This window comes from Malaya genurostris, chromosome 2 (assembly GCF_030247185.1).
Source record: "Malaya genurostris strain Urasoe2022 chromosome 2, Malgen_1.1, whole genome shotgun sequence".
NCBI classification, from domain to species: domain Eukaryota; kingdom Metazoa; phylum Arthropoda; class Insecta; order Diptera; family Culicidae; genus Malaya; species Malaya genurostris.
The window spans coordinates 337333732-337355671 of record NC_080571.1 but is presented as its reverse complement, the minus strand read 5'-3'; the positions used below and the strand labels follow the sequence as shown (position 1 = coordinate 337355671).

The following is a 21940-nucleotide window of genomic DNA, read 5'->3' as shown; positions in this document are numbered from 1 at the left end:
GGAAGAACTTACTCCAGCGAGTGTGGACTGATGTGTGATGCTGCTCGAGATCCGGAGCTGCAGGGCGTGACGAAGGTTAGCGATCAGGAATGCGAACAGGAATCAGGAAGTTAGGGTGCAAATAGTTGATTGTTAACGAAAACTCAACTCTCTTCGCAACTTGTTTGATAATTGTTTCAAAAGAATAACAATACTTGAAGATACAATATTTTAAAAACCAGGTTTAGTCCATAGTTCTGTAAAAAGGAAATCATGTCCTTCAAACTCGATAATAACTCAAAATTACGTTCAAAATTTTGCTTGGGAGAACTTAGAAATAATAAACTGGCCATGGTATACTGGGTGTTCGAATTAATGTCTCTAAGGAGTAGATCTCTGTGGCATCTATTGGTTTAGTCCTCGTAGAAGATTCTGCAAGTGACCTCATCGCTTCTAGAAGGATGATTTTCATGTCAAAGATATTCAAAGGTTTTCGAAAATACCGAACTGGAAGCATTACTAAGTATGACGAAGATGAATAAACAGAATCGGTACAAGTTAAAAGTCGAGGGGCGTTTCTTTGTGACTGGAAAAAGTGCTCCAGGGACAAAATTCAGAATAGTGATTTCGGCTCATCGGGAAATTTCTTTTCGATAATTCAAAGCACATCACCACATAGCATTAGATATCGATACCAAACGCAATTGATGCGTTTGAGCCGAGCACTGAATGTAAAATGGTTCTTTACGGTGGGGTGGGGTTAAACCCACAATTGGGTTCAAATATCTGCTTGAAATTATTGAAAAAAACTAAACCCGGCGGTGTAATGATGTGTTTCTCTTAAGTGAATGTATTACAGAAAATTTCCTCAAAATGCTTTTACTAGAAAACAGATAGTTTGTTTTGGTATCAGGTTTTTCAAGACCTAAAAAATTAAATTGTTCGTAGCCGAGCTTTAGAGATTCGTATTCTTTTTGTGTCCCCGTTGCAGAGAATCGAGTCAGCAAAAAATTCCACCAAAGTTTATGAGAGCACAAGGCTTTCCATCTAGATCTCAGTTTGTGGAAATTGGTTCAACCATTCCTAAACAATCGGTGTCGATTTCGATGTGGAGCTTTATTTATACCAGAATCCAATATATCTGAAGTAAGTATAAATAAACTAATAGAACTAAATGAACTTACTTAAATTTGAATGGAATTTAGAATACTTCTTTACGATTTCAGTGTTGCCACTTTTTCACGTTTTCAGCAATGCCACTGTTTAAAGCGGAAATCGGAGACTCCTAAACTTCAAGAACACGCCTCGCATTTTCCCTTTAAACACATAGACATTTTCTGACCCCGACGAACTGAGTCGAAAGGTATATGGACCTTCGTTCACAGTCTTTCTTTATGGGACAGACAAAAAGGTCACGAATTTTTAGCTCCTCAAGCGGAAAATAAAACGAAAGTCTTGCGTATTTTATCAGCGTATACAGTGGAGTCAGATTGTAAATGAACCACGCTTCGATCGTGCAAAGTACATGTGCATGTACGAGATACTACAAAGCTGAGTTCCTTTCTGAACTGTGTTCCGTTGCTTTGGTAGTATTTTTTTTGTTTTTGATTATATGATATTTTAACCTTAAAGCCATTCGCCTCTCTTCTGGCCCGAAAAACTGTCTGACTCTATGTGAGGGGTTGGGAATCGAACCCAGGCGGACAGCGTGAAATGCATCAACTTACCCAGCACGCTATATCAGTCTCCCGGGCTGCTTTGAAAGTAGTTCAATTAGTAAAACTGATTTCCCCGCAGAGCAGAGAGCAGTGGACTTAAGTCCCCAGTCTGAATACATTCCTTCATACATTATCATTTTCGTTCTCATTTTTTGCCTTTGTCATATAGAAAGGTTATGCAATCACTGTGAAAACCGATTTTTGACCCGAGGCCCGGAGTGCCGAGTGTCATATATCATTCGACTCAGTTCGTCGAGTACGCAAAATGTGTGTGTGTGTATGTGTGTATGTAACGTTTTTTTGCACTAACTTTTCTCTGATGATGGCTGAACCGATTTTCTCAAACTTAGATTTAAATGAAAGGTCTCATGGTCCCATACAAAATTCCTGAATATTATTTGGATCCAACTTCCGGTTCCGGAATTATGGGGTAAAATGAGCAAAAAATTGTGAAAATAAGTGCACTAACTTTTCGCGGAGATGGCTAAACCGATTTCCACAAACTAAGATTCAAATGAAAGGTCTTGTGGTCCCATAAAAAAATCCTGAATATTATTTGGATCCGACTTCCGGTTCCGGAGTTATGGGGTAAAATGTGCAAAAAAAATCAAAATATGTGTTCTAACTTTTCTCATAGATGGCGCGACCGATTTTCACAAACTTCGATTCAAATGAAAAGTCTTGTGGTCCCATACAAAATTCCTGAATATTATTTGGATCCGACTTCCGGTTCCGGAATTATGGGGTAAAATGTGCAAAAAATTGTGAAAATAATTGCACTAACTTTTCTCAGAGATGACTGAACCTATTTTTACAAACTTAGGTTCAAATGAAAGGTCTTAAGGTCCCATAAAAAATTTCAGAATATTATTTAGATCCGACTTCCGGTTCGGGAGTTATGGGGTAAAATGTGCAAAAAAAGAAAATTTGTATTCTAACTTTTCTCATAGATGGCGCGACCGATTTTCACAAACTTAGATTCAAATGAAAGGTCTCATAATCCCATAACATGTTAATAAATTTTGTCCTGATCCAGCTTCCAGTTTCAAAACTTCCTATTCATCCACTGGAGTTGCAAAGAAAAAGCATTCGAAAGTGTTTGGCATGAAGGTATAGATAAGTGGGTCGATTCTTTTCAGGCAGCCTACCTGGGTTCGATCACCGAAATTCGAACAGGCGAATGACCTTAAGGTTAAAACATCCATACTCGAAACAAAAAAACGTAAATTTGAATCGCAACTCGTACGAGCCGGTATTCTTGTAAAATATTTTTTTCTTATAAATTTTCGAGTGATATGCAGACGCCTACAAAGAAGCGTGCATATTTTCAGTGATTTCCTGAGGTTTTGGGATATTTCTGAGGTATGGTAATGGATATTTAACAAAAACCCAATAAATAAATGTTCATTTTAAGCTCAAATTTTCGAATATTATCCGAAAGCGAAAAAATCCATCAATTCCCAACATTTGTTTTGTTCAACTCCATTCGAAATAGAGTCATATCGATACATTTAAGACAGTAGCTCGACATAGACCAAAAAATAACTCATTACTGCTATTTGCAGTTCACACAGTCAACCTAAGGGCCACTCGAAAGCCTAGTAACAATGATACGGCATTGAACGGAATGAAAAACAAAAACCACTAGTTCTTCGGCTAGTCCTCCACTCCCTTCACTTTCATTCGTCATTCGCACCTAGTTGACTATCGGCCGTACGTGATCCGCTGTGCCACCCAACGTAATCGTATATCCCGCGCCCAAAACGGAAAGATTTATTATCAACCTCATTGCATAGAGAAAGAAAAAAAACGGAAAACAAGAAACGGAAAAAGTCATTCCGCGTGTGTGTTTGTCTCGTAACGCACGACATGTCACCGGTGAAGCCACCCCGAAAACATCACTAATTACCACCGGTCCGCCGTGTCCAGCGTCACCTTCCGGGGCAGGTTTTGAGACTTTTCACTTTCTGATACGGCCTGCGGTGTGTTCACCGCGAGAGACTTTTGGAACTGATCATCATTTGATTAGCTGGAAAGGGGCAACGGACACAGTCCGATTGGAAAAGGGAATGTAGTACACAAACCTACACCGTAGGGCATAAGAAACGCAACTAATCAGCAATGCACGAAAGGTGAGAGTGCACTTTCCATAAAGATAACATCGAAATGATGTAAGAATCGGTCAAGCAGCTACCAATGAATGAAGCTATCTAGCTATGACCTAAGTTAATGGTTTCATAGTTCCGTCACATTCGTTTCGCAATCCGGTGAAATCTCAGGTTAGGAAAGGAACGATAAAACACACACTAATTGGTAGGCGTTTCACTGTTTTCACACGAGAAAGGGTTTTCTGATCAGTACCGTAGTGAGGGTGAGGCGAGTGAGGCGACCGCCTCGGGTGCCAACATCCGGGGGCGCCAAAACACGATGAAGTTGGAAAAAAATGTTTTGCAATAATTTTATGAAAAATTAACAATAGATTAAGTTTCCGATTAGTACTATACTGCTACAAAGATCCGACGAGATGTCGCCGTAATCATTATCATTGATAAACATGAAAATGCAATTCTACAGTCATGTAGAATACAGAACCGCCATTCAGCGACGACCCTAACAATTATTTTTCATGAGCAAGAGACGCTCTCTTCTCGACTATAGGTGTGAACTTGGACCTACCAAAAATCTAATTCTCAGAGAGCAAACCTTCGAACCCCTTAAAAAGCAAACAATAGATTTTCTAAAAGGTTCCCTGAAAGGAATTACCATTCCGGAAAATTGACTATTAATCAAATGTGCAAGTGCGAAGATATCTGTACTACTGTTCACTGAACTGATACCGCACGTGTTGACGTAGGACTACTCTTTGAATTCTTTCCATTGTCAATTTTTTCAAATTATTTTCGAGATGACACTAGATCTCAATGTTTTATGAAAATCTATTATATTTGCCAGAAAAAGTTAGTTTCAGAGTCGAGATTTTTTAGAAACAAATTTCGAAATTTAAGATCTCGGTTTAAGAAAAAAATTAATTTAGTTTTAAGATCCAAGACATTTGTCATAAAAACTACCATACCGTTCTAAGATAACGCAACGTTTTATCCAGAAACAGCATTCACCGACCGACTCGTACATGGAGGTAGTTCGTAAAAAAAGTTTACGTTATTTGGGATTTGGTTTGTAAAAAAAGTTTACGTTACTTGGAATTTACATCGTAAAAAAAGTTTTGTGTGATGAATGTGGAAACCCCCAATTGCATGGCCATGTGATAAGTGGGTGCAAGAAAATGATGTTTTCAAAATCCAAGATGGCGACTTCCGGTTTATCAATATTCCTAAAAACCCTTACAATGTGGGTATTTTCGATCTGGAATTGATGAGTAGTTGACGGAAAACGATGTTTGAAGTGGTTTGGAAATCCATGGCCATTGAGAAAAAGGGATATTATTTGGCTCAAGTGGTAAGAGTCAGTTAGACAACCATATGACATTGAATTTCTAACATTTATGAGCAATTCTAGAAATATATAGCAGATGAACTGGCAGGATCGACTTTCTCCGAATCGGATGAAACAATGTACACCTCTTCAGTATGGCAATCTCTTTTTCTTGATAAAGGAACCTTTTCGTCTCAATATTAATTTTTAGAATGTCGAAATTTAAAACCGTAACTAACCACTTCAAACATCGTTTTCCGTCATCTACTCATCAATCCTTTTCCGAAAATACCCACATTGCAAAGGTTTTTAAGAAATATCGACAAACCGGAAATCGCCATCTTGGATTTCCGAACTACTTAAAATATCGTTTTCCGTCATCTACTCATCAATCCCGTTCCGAAAATACCCATATTGTAGTAATTTCCATGGAGCCGGAAATTGTTTTCATTGGATGCAAAAACCCTTTTTACGAAGTTGGTTCGAAAAAAAGTTTACGTTATTTGGGATTTGGTTCGTAAAAAGAGGTACGTAAACAAAGTGTTCGTAAACGGAGGCTTGGGTGTACTTCGAGAGGCATGAACGACAAATTAGTCAAAATGATTATGGTTTTATGGCTTAGGTTAATCTAATGTGAATGTAAATTTTCGAAAAATCGTTTCCTAATAAATTAACACGATTCTGCCGAATGTTCGTAAAACTGTAAAACTCGTATAAATTTTGGTGAACAACAGTCGACGAAGCAATTGAATCGCATTCCGTACATGTTCACTGGGTTCAGTTGATTTTACCCAAAAAAAAACAATCGAAGGGTTTCGGCGAACTTGCATCCTAGTCTGGCCGAAAATCTAGAATTCATGTCCTAAATCCAGTTCTATTATTCAAGTACAGAACTCCAGAAATCAGATGCAGAATCCAATTTCTCAATCAAAGTTCAGAAGTCAAGTCGAGAAATCAGAGATTCTAGAACCAGAATCCCTATTCAAAATCTGGATTTCCTGATGAAGAATCCAGGCCCAAAATTTATTTACAGAATTCAGAATTCAGAGCAGATTTAGAAGTCATGTCCAGAGTTCAGATACAGAATCCAGTTGTTGAATTCTGGTCTAGAATCCAGGTACCGAAACCAGTTCCAGATTTATTTTTCATGTCCAGAATCCAGAATTGTGGTCCAAAATCCGTTTCCAGAATTTAGGTCTAGAATTAAGATTCAGAATCCAGGATCAGAGTTCTACTCCGAAATTTAGTTTAGAATATAGGCCCAGAAAGCAGGTCCAAAGTTAGCAGATCCGTTTAGAATTGAGACTCAAATTTCAGATCCAGAGTTAATGTTCAGAATTGGGATTCAAGTGCAGAGTCCAGTTTAATGATTCATGTCCGCAATCCAGTTCCGGAATTCAGGTTCAAAATACATTTACAGAATCCAAGTACCGGTGCAGAATCTATGAATTTATGTCCAGAATCCAGTTCTATAATACCTTTCCAGAACCCAGGACTCCATTAGAGGTCCATAAATCAGATGCAGGATCCAGGTCCTAAATTAAAGTTCTAAACCCAGGTCCAGAATTCATTCCCAGATGCTAGAACCAGAATCCAAGTCCAAAATTCAGTTCCAGATCCAGGATTCGTTTACAGATTCCAACTCCAGAATACAGAACTAAAACTCATATCTAGAATTCTGATACAGAATACAGTTCTAGAATTCTAGCCCAGAGACTCAATTCAGATCTATAATTCAAGTCCAGAAGTCAGATGGTGAATCTAGGTTCTGAATAAAAGTTCAGCACTAAGGTCCGGAATTCATTCCCAGAACCGGAATCCAGCACCAGTGTACAAATTTATAATTTAGATGCAGAATCAAATTCTAGAGTTCTAGTGCAGAATCTAAAATTCAGGTGCAAAATTCAATTCCAGAATCACGATTAACAGGTCCAGATTTCTGTTCCAAAGTTTACTTTAGAATTCAGGTCTAGAATCCAAGTCGAAAATCCAAGTCAGGTTCATAATTCACTGCCAGATTCCAGCTTTCAAAATGCAGACCGACAATTCAATTCCAGAATTCATTTCCAGAATCCAAAGTCAGAATTCGTATCCAAAATCCAGTACCAGAATTCAGGTGCAAAATTCAGTTCAATAAAACCGGTCCTGAATACAGATCCAGAATTTATTTCCAGAATCCAGCCAAGCATGGTATAACAACTTAGAAAAAACACAACTCACCAAAAGTAAAATAACTAGAGCGAGAATCAAACAATTGAATATTGTTAATTCAATTCTTTCACAAAACTACTTTCGTGTCAATGTGTGGTTTAAAGCAGAGGTGGAAATAAGCCGATTTTGCGCACGAAAATGTGAATTCCAATTTTCGATTGTGAATCAAAAAACCGAACACCGTGAATTAAAAAATTTTGGTGACAAAACTAAAATTGCTATATTTTTGTAAATTGGGAACTGTATATTGTACAGAGTAGCAGCAAACCTTATGCATTAACTCTCCGATAAATCCCCGATCTCAATATAACATCTATGCAGTTTCGTATGAGTATAAAACCCTACATTTTTTGGCTGTTCTGTTTTCTAAGCCTTGTTTATTTACTTTCCTTGGCGTACGACACAATTGTTAATAGTTAGGTTTTCGAAAGCGGGGTAAAATATCTGTAACTTTTCAATCATTCTAAAGCTTTTCTATCTCTTAACCATTCAAACATGATCTAGATTTAAATAGAGTATTCACGTTAGTAATTATAATTATATTAAACTACTTTTCGAAACCTTTAATGAATTTTTCACACTTTAATGAAGTTTGATTTCGAAAAATATTTGATTAGACATATACTATCGAACTTAATTCGTAAATGTAAAAATATCTGATTTCGATACAATTAGTTGTTGTCACGATGTAAAAATCTAAATTTAAAGTACGCCATTTTGATGTTCTACGGTTGCATTCATTAAGAACAAATAAATTTCAAAATACTTTAAAAAAGGGAGATGTTTCACTTTCTGAACTCTTGCACTAGTTTTGACGCAACATAGCTGATTTATACCAAAATGACGATAAATCACAAAAAAGATTTCATTATTTATAATACTTATTTTTATCCCTGCCTTGACAATAAAAATGAAAGCGCATATTTTTTAATTCTGAAAAAGCCTCAAAGTCGTAAATAAAATCTTATATATTATCACTATGGAATTTTAATGTTGATCGTAAAGCAGGTTTTGAAACTTTCTTGAGTTTTGAACCATTTCGAAATAGATTTAATGTAGGGGTATACTGGTTCTGTCTACTTTTCTTTTCTATTTAACAGTATATTTTTTTATTGAAGCACACTTCCTTAGTATTTGAGATGCCGAGAGTATTTCTTAACTGTACTTAAGACTAAGATAATATCATGAATTGTAACGTTGTTGTTTTTGGTACACATTGTAATATACTGATAACCGCAACTCTGAGGGATCCAGTCTCCAGTTTTAGTCGGCAATGGCTGATGGGATGGATCTTACATAGGCATGGTCCAGCTGGCGTGGGTACCTGTCGATGGTGGCCGTATTCTTTTGTTCCTGTGGAAACTGTCCACTTGGCTGCAATATAATCTTACTATAGTTTTCGGAATGCTTTTTTTTGGCGTTTACAGTTTCAGCGCGAGATTTATGATGCGGAAACAGAAATATAATCAAATTTTAGCAAGGACGACGACTCATCAAACAAAAGCTCTCGCGTAGTTGATTATTAGGGCCCAAAAAATTCACTCTCTAACAACTTTGACAAGAGCGACAGAATTCAGCGTCCGTCACACAGGCCTACTGCGATTCCAATTATTAGCATTACCAAAATCAAACCAAAATAACAAATCAATTCAAAACCGAGCCGCAGACAAGATTCGCAAGGGAAACACAATAGTTAAGGCGTACTCTATTATGCCCTTCTCTCCGACTAGCAAAAGAGCTTAAAGTGGTAGTTAGAGTGAGGTTTAATTGAGAGCTAAAATAGCTAAGAAGAATATTGAATTTCTGTTTGAATATATAAATTCTGTCTGTTGATGTTGATACAAATTCATCAAATTATGAATCAACCAGTAAAAATTGCCAAAATAAAGCTACCTGCATCTTAAGTGAGTGGATATAACGAGTAGATTGTACAGTTATCTCAAATCATGCCTTATTTAGCCAACCCATTCTAATCAACTACAATTCCTCGTCTCGTAAGCTTGAAATCAATTTTCCAGCTGATGCGAAACATCGAAACGGTTTGATTCCAATTTAGCACGGTAATTATTGGCAACTAGCATCATTACTCGCATGGTACTGAATACAACAGTTTCGGTTTGGGAGGCAAATCCCGAGCGAGAATGAACCGTCTGACTTTGATGGAAGCCTTCGCGTTCTCAGCGCAGTTGCAGTAGTAGTTGTTTTTTTCTGTTAGCATTTCAGTAGACAGGCTTGCAAATGCAACAACGACGTATATCCGACGTGTGGCCCCTCGTAATTTTGGTTTGCAGAGGTAGTGTCAGGGACGAAGTGTAGCAAATTCAATGCGTTGTGGGTAATGTACAACAAGTCTGAAGTCAGGGGATTCCACCTACTAAGAAAATATACAATTTCTTTAAGTTCCCATAATATGAAGGAATACTTTCAGTGATTAAGTGCAGTGGAATTACGACACATTTTGTTCTAGATTCTATAGATGGCCATAAATGATTTGTTGTGGATTTTTCAAATTTAAATGAATTTTTGAATGAATGTGAACATTGCATTTTTTATGTCATCGTAATCGGTCTTATCCCCCGTCTTTATTGTTCTCGTGTTCCCGTCACACAATCAATCAACTAGTACGTACGATGTTCGATGGAAGTATGGAAAAATCACGTCAGTTTTGTTCACATCCACGTCATCGTGTTATGTTTCTTATATTACCCACTCGCCTTTTTTTATATATGTAGTGTTTTGAAAAGTCCCACAGAAATACATAGAAAGTAATGAATAATATGAGTAAGGCACCGTTACACAGCTTGCTGTAATATAACAGGTTTTTCTAAATGTTTATCATTTATGTGGCCTCAGTTTCAACCATCACTAAAAAACGGTTGGCATGTGTGTTTTTCTGCTTTCTTTGTACTTTTGTATATTTTTGTGTATTTTTTGTGCACTTTTTGTGTACTTTTTGTGTACTTTTTGTGTACATTTTGTGTTCTTTTTGTGTAGTTTTTGTGTAGTTTTTGTGTACTTTTTGTGTACTTTTTGTGTACTTTTTGTGTACTTTTTGTGTACTTTTTGTGTTCTTCTTGTGTTCTTTTTGTGTTCCTTTTTGTACATTTTGTGCACTTTTTGTGTATTTTTTGTGTACTTTCTGTGTATTTTTTGTGTACTTTTGGTGTACTTTTTTTGTACTTGTTTAATACTTTTTTGTACTTGGTTTGTACTTTTTGTTTTTTTTTTGTGTACTTTTTGTGTACTTTTTGTGTACTTTTGGTGTACTTTTTATGTACTTTTTGTGTACTTTTTGTGTGCTTTTTGTGTACTTTTTATGTACTTTTTGTGTACTTTTTGTGTACTTTTGTGTACTTTTTGTGTACTTTTTGTGTTCTTTTTGTGTTCCTTTTTGTACTTTTTGTGCACTGTTTTGTGTACTTTCTATGTATTTTTTGTGTACTTTTGGTGTACCTTTTTTTTTGTACTGGTCGTCAAATGGTGAGATAACTAAGTCCTCACAAGTCCCTATCTCATGCCTCCCCGAGTGTCTATGATGACATTTGGTCAATAGAACGGCGTCGACTGGGTGCTATCGCCTTCTGCGTTAGTAGCAGAATGAGAGGGTGCGAAATGGCTTGTAGGTTGAAGCCCATCCTAAAGTGCAATGTTTATCATAGTATATTGTAACATATAATTCTGTCGTTTATTACATCATGTATTATTAGTATTATTTTTATTATGAGAAGAGCGTAACTTACACTGCGACATTAACTGTTATATTATATCATAGCATATTGTTTCATATATTATCGTCTTACACTATTTTATGTTATTATGGTATTATACTGCATTGCATCATAGCATATTATATTATATAATTATATTATATTTTATTATATTATATTATATTGTATTCTACTATATTATGTTATATTGTATTGCATTATGTTGTATTATATTATATTATATTATATTATATTATATTATATTATAGGGTTTATTATGAGTAGTACTACGTACCTCTGCGCAAAATATAAATTTGTTTTCCTTATAAGTTATCATTTTTAAAGTAATCTTTTAACTAACTATCAAGGTCGTCACAAGGTGAGCTTGGTCCTCACTGGTTCCTGTTTCATGCCTACACGTGTGTCTGTGGTGACAATTGGTCAAGGGAATGCGTTGATGGCAGAATGAGAGGATTAGAAATGACATATAAATTGAAGTAATATAATATCATAGCATATCGCAACATATCATTTTATTCATTCTATTATTTATTATATAATTCATTGTACTATATTAGATTCGTTTTTTATTATTATTTTCATTATTATATTTACTGTTATTATTATTAATTTGTTATCAATAATAATAACATATATATTGGTTAAAGCCGGGTATAAATAAACGATATAAAAAAAATAACACATATTATTTTTAAAGATGTGGATATTATTATTGTTATTAGAAGAGAAATATTCTACTTCCTGCAGTATTGCGAATATAGAAGAGCATAACTGACACTCTACACTAAATGTTATTTTATATATTGTTTTATGATATATTATATTATATTGTATGACATTGTATTATATTATATTAAATTAAAATATATTATATTATATTATATTATGTTATATTGTATTATTTTGTAATCTATTATATCTTTTCATGTTATATTAATTTCATTACATTATGTTTCATTGTATTTTTCAATATAAAACATTTTGCACGGGGTCGTAAAGGGTAGGGAGCATCAGGGCATCGGACGAATTGACGACTGGACGAGGGATTGTGGATAGCCAGCCCAAGTCACTTGAAGGAAACTTGTTTCCTTCTGAAGGTTTGAAATGAGTCTGACGCGCCCTTCTCAAACAAACCATCAGGCGGGTTCAAGCATGTATAGCGATATGCTTCATCCATGCACTGGATATTATGGTTGGAAGAGCATCTTTTATTCCCGCGGAATACGAGAAAGTGACTCTACTTACGTATCCGCCCAACCCTTTTTGTTCGCTTTTCGGTAACAGCTATAGTAAGAAGGTGAATGGATGAGTCATATCGGGGCTACTGTAAGTCTACCCGCATCCACTGGCAAGTCCTTGAACTGATGGTGGCTTCACTTCACATCACATCACTTTTGGTGTACATTTTTTGTACTTGTTTAATGCTTTTTTTGTACTTGGTTTGTACTTTTTGTGTATTTTTTGTGTACTATTTTTGTACTTTTTGTATTTTTTTTGTACTTTTTGGTATTTTTTTGTACATTTTTGTACTATTTTTGTACATTTTTGTACTTTTTTTATATCGTTTATTTATACCCGGCTTCAATCTAATTTTGGTCGTTCACCAGGTTAAACTTTTTTTTGCACTTTTTTGTATTTTTTTGTTCCTTCTTGTACTTTTTCTTAACATTTTTTGTTCTTTTTTGTTCTCTTTTGTATTTTTTCGTACTTTTTCGTACCTTTTTCTACTCTTTTGAACTTTTTTGTGCTTTGTTTGTATTGTTTGTGCTTTGTTAGTATTTTTTTGTATTTTTTCTGTACTTTTTTATACTTTTTATGTACTTTTTTTGTAATTTTTGTTGTAATTTTTTTGTATTTTTATTGTATTTTTTTGTATTTTTTTGTACTTCTTTTGTATTTTTTTGCATTTTTTCATTTTTTTGGTATTTTTGCCTTTCTCATATAGAAAGGTTATGCAATCACGTGAAAACCGAGGCCCGGAGGGCCGAGTGTCATATACCATTCGACTCAGTTCGTCGAGTACGCAAAATGTCTGTGTGTGTATGTGTGTGTATGTGTGTGTATGTGCGTATGTTTGTATGTAACGTTTTTTTGCACTAACTTTTCTCGGAGATGGCTGAACCGATTTTCACAAACTTAGATTCAAATGAACGGTCTTGTGGTCCCATACAAAATTCCTGAATATTATTTGGATCCGACTTCCGGTTCCGGAATTATGGGGTAAAATGTGCAAAAAATTGTGAAAATAAGTGCACTAACTTTTCTCAGAGATGGCCGAACCGATTTTCACAAACTTAGGTTCAAATGAAAGGTCTTGTGATCCCATACAAAATTCCTGAATATTATTTGGATCCGACTTCCGGTTCGGGAGTTATGGGGTAAAATGTGCAAAAAAAAGAAAATATGTGTTCTAACTTTTCTCATAGATGGCGCGACCGATTTTCACAAACTTAGATTCAAATGAAAGGTCTTGTGGTCCCATACAAAATTCCTGAATAATATTTGGATCCGACTTCCGGTTCCGGAATTATGGAGTAAAATGTAAAAAAAATTGTGAAAATAAGTGGACTAGTTTTTTCTCAGAGATGGCTGAACCGTTTTTCACAAACTTAGGTTCAAATGAAATGTATTGAGGTATCGTAAAAAATTCCTGAATATTATTTGGATCCGACTTCCGGTTCGGGAGTTATGGGGTAAAATGTGCAAAAAAAAGAAAATAAGTCTTCTAAATTTTCTCATAGATGGCGCGACCGATTTTCACAAACTTAGATTCAAATGAAAGGTCCTGTGGTCCCATGCGTAATTCCTGAATTTCATGCGGATCCGACTTCCGGATTCGGAAATATAGGGTAAAGTGTGTTAACAATTGTATACCATCACTGAAAATGGGGAAAAACCTTTAAAAAAAATCTAAATCGACCTCAAATCTTTTCCAATTGATAGTTTTTATCAGTAGACGGTCAAAAACTCGATTTCGGTTATTCTTTCAAGAATCGCAGAGAATTATTTTGAAGAATACCACAGTATTATATATGATAGTATGATAGTATGAGAAAGGCATCATTACACCACTAGGTGGATTAAAACAGGTTTTTTGTACTTATTTTGTACTTTTTGTAATTCTTTTGTACTATTTTTGTATTCGTTTTGCACTTTTTTTGTACTTCTTTTTTTTCTGTATTTTTTTGTGCTCTTATTGTACTTTTTTGTACTTTTTGTGTACTTTTTGTATACTATTTTTATACTGTTCGTGTACTTTTTGTGCACTTTTTATGTATTTTTTGTGTACTTTTTTTACACTTGTTTCGAACTTTTTTGTACTTGGTTTGTACTTTTTATGTTTTTTGTGTACTTTTTGTGAACTATTTTTATACTTTTTGGTATTTTTCGTACATTTTTATACTATTTTTGTACTTTTTTTGTATTTTCTCTTTTGTACTATTTTTGTACTTTTTCTAAACATTTGTTGTACTTTTTTGGTACTTTTTTGTATTTTTCGTACTTTTTCGTACTTTTTCGTACTTATTCGTACTTTTTCGTACTTTTTCTTACTTCTTCGTACTTTTTTGTACTTGGTTTGTACTTTTAATGTATTTTTTCTGCATTTTTTCGTACTTTTTTGTACTTTTTTGTACTTATTTTGCACTTTTTTTGCACTTTGTTGTACTTTTTTAGTACTTTTTTTGTACTTTTTTGTATATATTTTTTGTACATCTTTTGAACTTTTTATGTATTGTGTGAGATCAAATAGAAAACACATTTTGATGTTGTGAAGTTCGCATTTATCGATTACTTAATTTGCTGTTGTTTTGATCGTTATAAGTGGTAACGAAAAGCATACAGATATTCCGATGTTATGAAATAGAAAAGTATTTCTGCTATACAGCGAACGCAAACTGAAATCTAAATAAGATATAGAATTTCTCGGCCTAATAAAAAAAACTTGTTCTCAATATGAAATTATTATCAAAAAACGAAAACATATCTGGTATGCATAATCAGTTATTGATTTACTTTGAAAAGACATTACTGAAAATAAACAAGTCGATAGAGAACCCAGACATATTCTCATGAAATATCCATTTTCACGACTTAGTTTTTCATATATTTCGAAAATGACTGCATTTAGAAAGTAGCTTCCTATGAGCTTTTTCATTGAAGATAGTTTGGAGAAAATTTTGATATTTCATTGTTAGGATATAAAAGCATCGTTCTTCGAAAATTGTTGAAAAGTTTTTCCTCGGGAAACTTTTTTATTTATCATCCTCTCAACTTTCTAAAACATTCAATAGTTTACTGGTGACTTGACGATTTTTGTTATATAAAATTAAAAAAATCGTGCAGTAAAATAACTTAGAATTTTGAAAAATAACGTATTCACGTCGAAAATGTTTTCGAATTTGTGCACTCATAGAGACTGCAAAACAACAAGGTATATTCACAGAAGTTTGTAACAAAAATTGGTATAAAAACAATAATAAAAAATACACTGAATAAAATGTACATCAGAGCAGGCCAAAAGATTTGACATTTTCAGCATTTTCCCTTACGAAACTATAGACTCTGTTTGTTGAGGCCTGCTTCGATTTACAAGTGTAAATAAAGGCCAGACCCATCATGGTTTGTGAATGCCATAGAAAACGAAACTGACTCACCAGTTTGTCAGCAGCAAAAACACATAAAAATGATAACCAAACTAATGTGTGCGACCCGTTTCATCGCCGATCGGAGTCGTCGTATCGCTCGTTGTTCCCCCATTGATAGCATGAAAAACAAAACCGATCGATGACATCATTGCGATCCTCGCGACGACGACGACGACGACGACGCACATACAGTTCCGTGAGGGACGATGTAAATAAGCCTTCGCGCGCAACATACGATCAATTAAGCCGATAGTGGACACCGTCATCTTGTGCGGAGCCTGTTAGCAGGCATGAATTCGCGATATTCTGAAACCGGTTTGGCTTTGATTCGATGCACAGATGGAAGGCGCAGAAAAAAAACCATTACCCGGCAGAAGAATGAGGGGCGCAGTTTGGTAAGGTCTCGGAAATACTGTTGAATCAAGGTCGTCTCCAGCCGGCGACGGCGGCTCGAAGTTTCGCAAGGTGAAATCACCTGTTGCGATCATCCCGGGCTTAGCGCAAATGTCAGCTTGAATTTATGGGCCGAGAGCCTCGGTGGGACGATTCTGGGAAAACTGCTGGGCGGCAGAAGCGATGCGAATCGTTTTAATGGGATTCGGGACTTTTTGAAATATTTACTTGCGGAATGCGGATTTTTTTTAGCGTCTTCGTGTTACAAATGACTAAACACTAATTCCTTGAATGATCGTATGAAGTCAACGTTCGGAACGTTGCAACCTAGAGAGTCTCATATCATAACATCATGCCTTGATTGAGCTCAACAAGCTAAATTGATTTCCCTTTTCTTCTATTCCCTACAGGCCCCGGAACAGGCAGGCCGAAGATTCTACACACCGGCCACGGTCGTCGGTATGGCGGCAGTGCAACCGAAGTGAACGAGTGACCTTTCGTGCGAGTAAAATTAAACGCAATGAACTTAGTGAAACCAGCCGTTCCGGAGGGTTTTGCCACCATTCGGACGCGGGGCCTTACACGGAGTACCAGCCGAGCTGAACAAGTTGCGGCTTCCCGGAGGAGTGCCGGTCCAATGAAAGCCGCCGGTTCCGGTCCACTGTACGAGCACAACGGCGGTAATGGTTTGGCGTACAAAAGTACTTCCGCGACATTGATTTGTGTTCCACCGCCGGTTCCACCGAGAACCACTTCGGAACTTACGATGCGAAATGACGTTAAGGAGCTTGATGAGAAAAACTCCTATCGTGACGAAGACGACATCTACTCTACAGCTACTCTGACCTACGAAACTTTTAAACCACTGAAAAGTCCAACGCTAAACTCGGAATCATCGGATTACGTGAATTTAGGGCAGTCCACAGATTGTTTGGATCGGTTGAATTATGACTTCGAGATGCCACCGCTCAAAAGTCCGCAGTACATCACAGAACTTAAATTGATCCAATCGAAAGCGATGGAAAGTGGTAGCCTTTTTTCCAGACCCGATAGCCCACCGTACAGTAAAATACGACACAGCTACCGATCTTCAACGCCGGAGAGTTGCGATTGTTCTTCCGGATCGTCCACTTATTCGAATCCGACCAACAGCGGAAAGAACAGCAGCTTGAGTGGTTTTCTGGGACAGGAAGAGACGGCGAAACCACCGCCGAATCCAAAATCACTCTCGCTACAGTACCGAAAGTCCTACTCCAGCTCGCGATCGGAGATCATCTACGAAGAATCGAAAAAGCTGATCAACGGCAGTCAATCGAGTGACACCGATTCCGGTTACGATGGCAGCCAGAGCAGCTACTCGAAGATTCACAAAAGTGCCGAACTGCTGAACGTGGTGGATTCGAATGGTCGGTTGCCAGCGCCACGGCTAGGGACGAGGGGATGCTCCACGTTGGGACATTCGCGGGATGTTCACATTGCTGGAAACGGTTATCCTCGGTGCGGCGAAAGTAAGTCAACCCCGGCGCTGGACGAAACTGGCGATGTCGACGTCGACGTCGGTGACCGCAAACCGGAGAAGCTGCTGGAGCAGAAAGTAGGCGATCAGACAACTCTCCGGAGTAAGCCGGTTATTCCGTGGTACGAGTTGGCCATCCGCAAGGATCACCGCCAGAGCTGTCCGCCGTTGCAGGTTAGTGACAATAAATTCTTGATTCTGATATTGGACTTGAAGGTGGCAATGTCCGCCGCATTTTGGAACCGACTCACGCAAAGCCGCAAGGGTTGTTTTTGCGTACGTGCGACTTTGGGCGTCCGTTCCGTGGAAGCAAACGCAATCTCATCGTTTTGAATTGATATTCGCAAAACGTAATCGTTTTACTATCTGCCGCGATACTCGGCGGCCGCTGATTGAGTGCGAATTTGTTGCTGTTTCGCATAACGAAGGGGGAGTTAGTTAATGATACAGTATGGGATGAATAATTGATTTTCGATCGATTCGTTTGATTTTATATTGCGGCGATTTTTTTTTCTAGGATTTTCGAACACAAAGTTGTCAAAGTAACCTTCTTCTTTACTGACCAGCAACCGAAATCCGGTCACAAAATTTCTTGAAAGAAATGAAAATTGCAAACAAATTTCCCTAATTTGGAATTCCAGTCAAGCTCAAAAAGAAAAAATTGACATTTGAAAAAAAAAAGAAGAAAATAATTAATTCGTAGGAGCCATGCACAGTGGTTTGAATCGACAAAAACGTGAACTTAATTCTCTAGCTGTTAAACCGTTGATCCGATATACATAGTTCCTTCGAAGAACTCATTCACAAAAATATACCTCGTGATTTGATCACAATAAAAAATGTGCAAAGCCTACTACGATAAAAGTTCATTGCAACAACAACAACAACAAACGATATAAGTTTCGGATATATGAAGCATTTTCGTTTGAAACCATTTAAAATCAATTTTTAGTACAAAACTTTTTTCGCAATTATTTTCAGTGTCTACTATGTTCGAGACAATTACTAAAAACGTAAAATTACACATTTTTGTTGAAGACTGTGCACGGTTTTTCCTTTTCCCTAAAAAGTTATTTAAAATTTAAGCTTTTATATACACTAACTTTAACAACTAATAGGAAGCAGGATCGCAGACCAAAAGGCACCTACATATACTTTTTGGAAAGCTTAAATCAAGTAATATTTAGTTACGAAGTGTGTAGCGTGGTCTTTTTAAATTGAGTAAATGAGACAACAAAATATAGAGTGCTCTTTTGATCATTTTCTTAGGAGAAACGTACATTAATAAAATTGTTTATCTTCATATCACCAGTTATTTGTGATTCCCGATCAGATACACATAACAAAATCATAACACAAGTATATCAACAGTTGATATGTATAACAATTTGTGTTATTTTGAGATATTTAACAAATGAGAACAGTTGAAAGTTATAACTTATGGCAACTATATAATAACAAAATCGGTTATGATGTTTTATTTTCATTTGCAAGTCTCATCAAGTTCATTAATTGAAAAAATGAGTTCTTCCGTTGTTTCATATCGAAATGTAATGATCATAATTTCAAAGAACTGAAAGAAGAAACCAGATCACTAAATAAATTATTCATTTAATAAAAAAAATCATTCAACAATTTTGGATTGAGACGATGCTGTGATATAGTTTTTCTGTGTTAAATTTGCTATCTAATTTATTACAACTATTGTTTTAAATTTCTGCTTTCGGACTTCTGTAGTTATATCAAATTCAATAATAATTGTTCCGGCTAGAGTCATTTTTGTTATGATTTTTGTTATTTTAACAGTTTACCAGCCAAAAATATTTCAAAATTTGTTACAAAATATTTTTGAAAAAAAATTACTCCAGTTGTTATAATTCTGTTATTACCATCTGATCGGGTATCGACCGATAAGTTACCTTTAGGCAAAAACTTTTGCAAGAAATTGCAGAGTATTCGTTTTAACACCAGACGAAAGAGAAGAAATTTCACTATAGCTTACTATTATGACTTACTGTTATCACAAAAAAATCACGAGATATTACCGACTTCAGTAGAAAATGTAATAGAATTGCAGTAAGGCAACAGATTAGATACAAATTCCCTAAAACTATATTCTATTAAAAGAATAAGTAAAACTTGTCGAAATTTAATGAGCCCGTTAACATGCTTCTTAAGTTCGATCAATTGCATACAAGAATGCATCATGAAATTATATTCAATCATTACACCATTGTACCAAAGCTACACTAAATACCGATTCCTATTTTTGGAAATTTCCTACAAAGCTCTTTTTAATGAACCAAAAAAAGTCGTTTTAGTGAATGTTTTTGCTAAGAAAATGGCCAAAAAAGCACTCTATATTTCGTTGTCTTATTTACACAATTTAAAAGGGCCACGTTACGCACTTCGTAGCTTTATATTACTTGATTTAAGCTTTAGAAAAAATTATATGTTATATGTGCTTGTTAGTCTGCGACCCTGTTTCCTATTAGTAGATAAAGTTAGTGTATATAAAAGTTTGGATGTTAAATAAAAGGCCAAACCGTGCATAGTCTTCAACAAAAATGTGTAACTTTTCTTTTTTAATAATTGTCTCGAACATAGTAGACACTGAAAATAATCGCGAAAAAAGTTATGTACAAATAATTGATTTTAAGTGGTTTTAAACGAAAATGCTATATCCGAAATTTTTTGCGTTAGACCTATAGCTTCTTAGGCAAAGTTTTTTTCTCGTTAAAAGTTCTAAAACTTAGTTGAAGACATCGTTTTTCTATCTCTTAAGGGAACAAAGTTGTTGAAATGAACTTTTCGTAGTAGGCTTTGAACATTTTTGATTGTGATCGAATCACGAGGTATATTTTTGTGAATTCTACAAAGGAACTATGTATATCGGATCAACGGTTTAGCAGCTAGAGAATTAAGTTCACGTTTTTGTCGATTCAAACCACTGTGCATCGGCAAGAGAAAATTAAACTTCGTCACCGTCGATGTTTTTGAAGGATATTAGCAATCTGATTGAAGTTCGGTCTCTTTGAGCAGCTAATTTCTTCATGACTTGTTAGATCATACTTTTAACACGATTCCTCTCCGATCTACTTCAAGGAGCAAGACTCTTTCCAAGCGTACGAGTAATGCCAACAATGTGTGCGTTAAAGCAAATTCCGGCGCTTTTTTCCTGATTTTACTCAATATTACTTCCATATGGTTATAAAATAAACCAATCGGTTCATTCTGCCTAAAATTGCTATTCAAGAAAAGCGAAAATCTTAGTCTAAAACTTTTCGGTTTTCCTTAAAACTGTTCGAGAAAAATTATTTCAGTTTCAGCTTACTTCCACTGACACATTTGATAAGCAACAAACACATTCCTATATGGATTTCCTCTTGCAGAAATTATTGCGATATAAAGATTTACGTACCTTCTAACATATAAGTAAACCCGCAAAATAGGAACGTTTAATTTAACACGCGAAAGGCAATGGATATGGAATGTTGGCGTAAAACTATTTATTTTTCCGGCAAACTGCTTTTGTAACAGAAAATATTTAGTTTTGTTTATTTTGTGTAGCGCAATCTAATACAAATGCATTGAAGCAGTGTTGCTAACTTTTTGATGTTTAACACATCTTTGTTTTCTATATAGGGGTGCAAATTAGAAACTCAAGAAAAAATACACGTAGAAATGTGGTTAGGTTTTAAACACTTACAGCTTACTATATGTTGTATGAATTATTAATATTATTTCATTATTTGATTGGTCAATCGATGCAAAAGCGAAGCTGTTGGAAGCACGCGAATCTATAAATAGAAGTGAAATTACAGCTAACGTTTCAGTCCTACGCGTAGCATGCTAGAGGTAGTTTGTTGCTAGACAGCAAGACAAAAAGTGCTATAAAGGGTAAAAGTTGAGTGCTTAAGATTAATTTCTAATTTATATAAGATGAACTCGATTGCTAATGAAAAAAAGTTTATCGCTTCAACCAAACTGCGATTTTGGTTGAAGCGATGAACTTTTTCTCATTAGCAATAGATAGATAGAGATAGAGAAGCTTAACGCTATGAAAATAACTGCTTGCATACAAAACTTGAACACAAGCTTGGCGAAGAAAAGTTTAAATATCGAAATCCGTATCGCAAGTATGAACATAGATATAATTGCATACGTATGGGCTATTGATGCAATTTCGTCGGCTACAAAACAAATACAAATCTAAAAAAACAAAGGGTCTATATTCTGAGTTAACGTGTTTGGTGTTGGTTCCTAATAAAGATCACTCTAAGCAGACTCTTGTGCAATTGCGGATTCAAAAGTGTG

The 21940-nt window shown here is 35.7% G+C and overlaps 1 protein-coding gene across 2 annotated transcripts in view; it reads left to right on the top strand.

Annotated features, from left to right (window-relative positions):
• LOC131431709 (protein sickie-like) overlaps positions 1-21940 on the top strand; it is a 90934-nt gene that overhangs the window by 19334 nt on the left and 49660 nt on the right. Inside the window, exons 1-2 of one of the 2 annotated variants that reach the window (XM_058597573.1) lie at positions 843-1125; positions 16518-17797. In XM_058597573.1, coding sequence (XP_058453556.1) covers positions 16628-17797 — 1170 coding nt within the window. In that variant the 5' untranslated portion in view covers positions 843-1125; positions 16518-16627. Of the gene's footprint in view, positions 1-842; positions 1126-16517; positions 17798-21940 lie in introns of those variants that run through there. The other variant, XM_058597571.1, reaches the window with a different exon arrangement.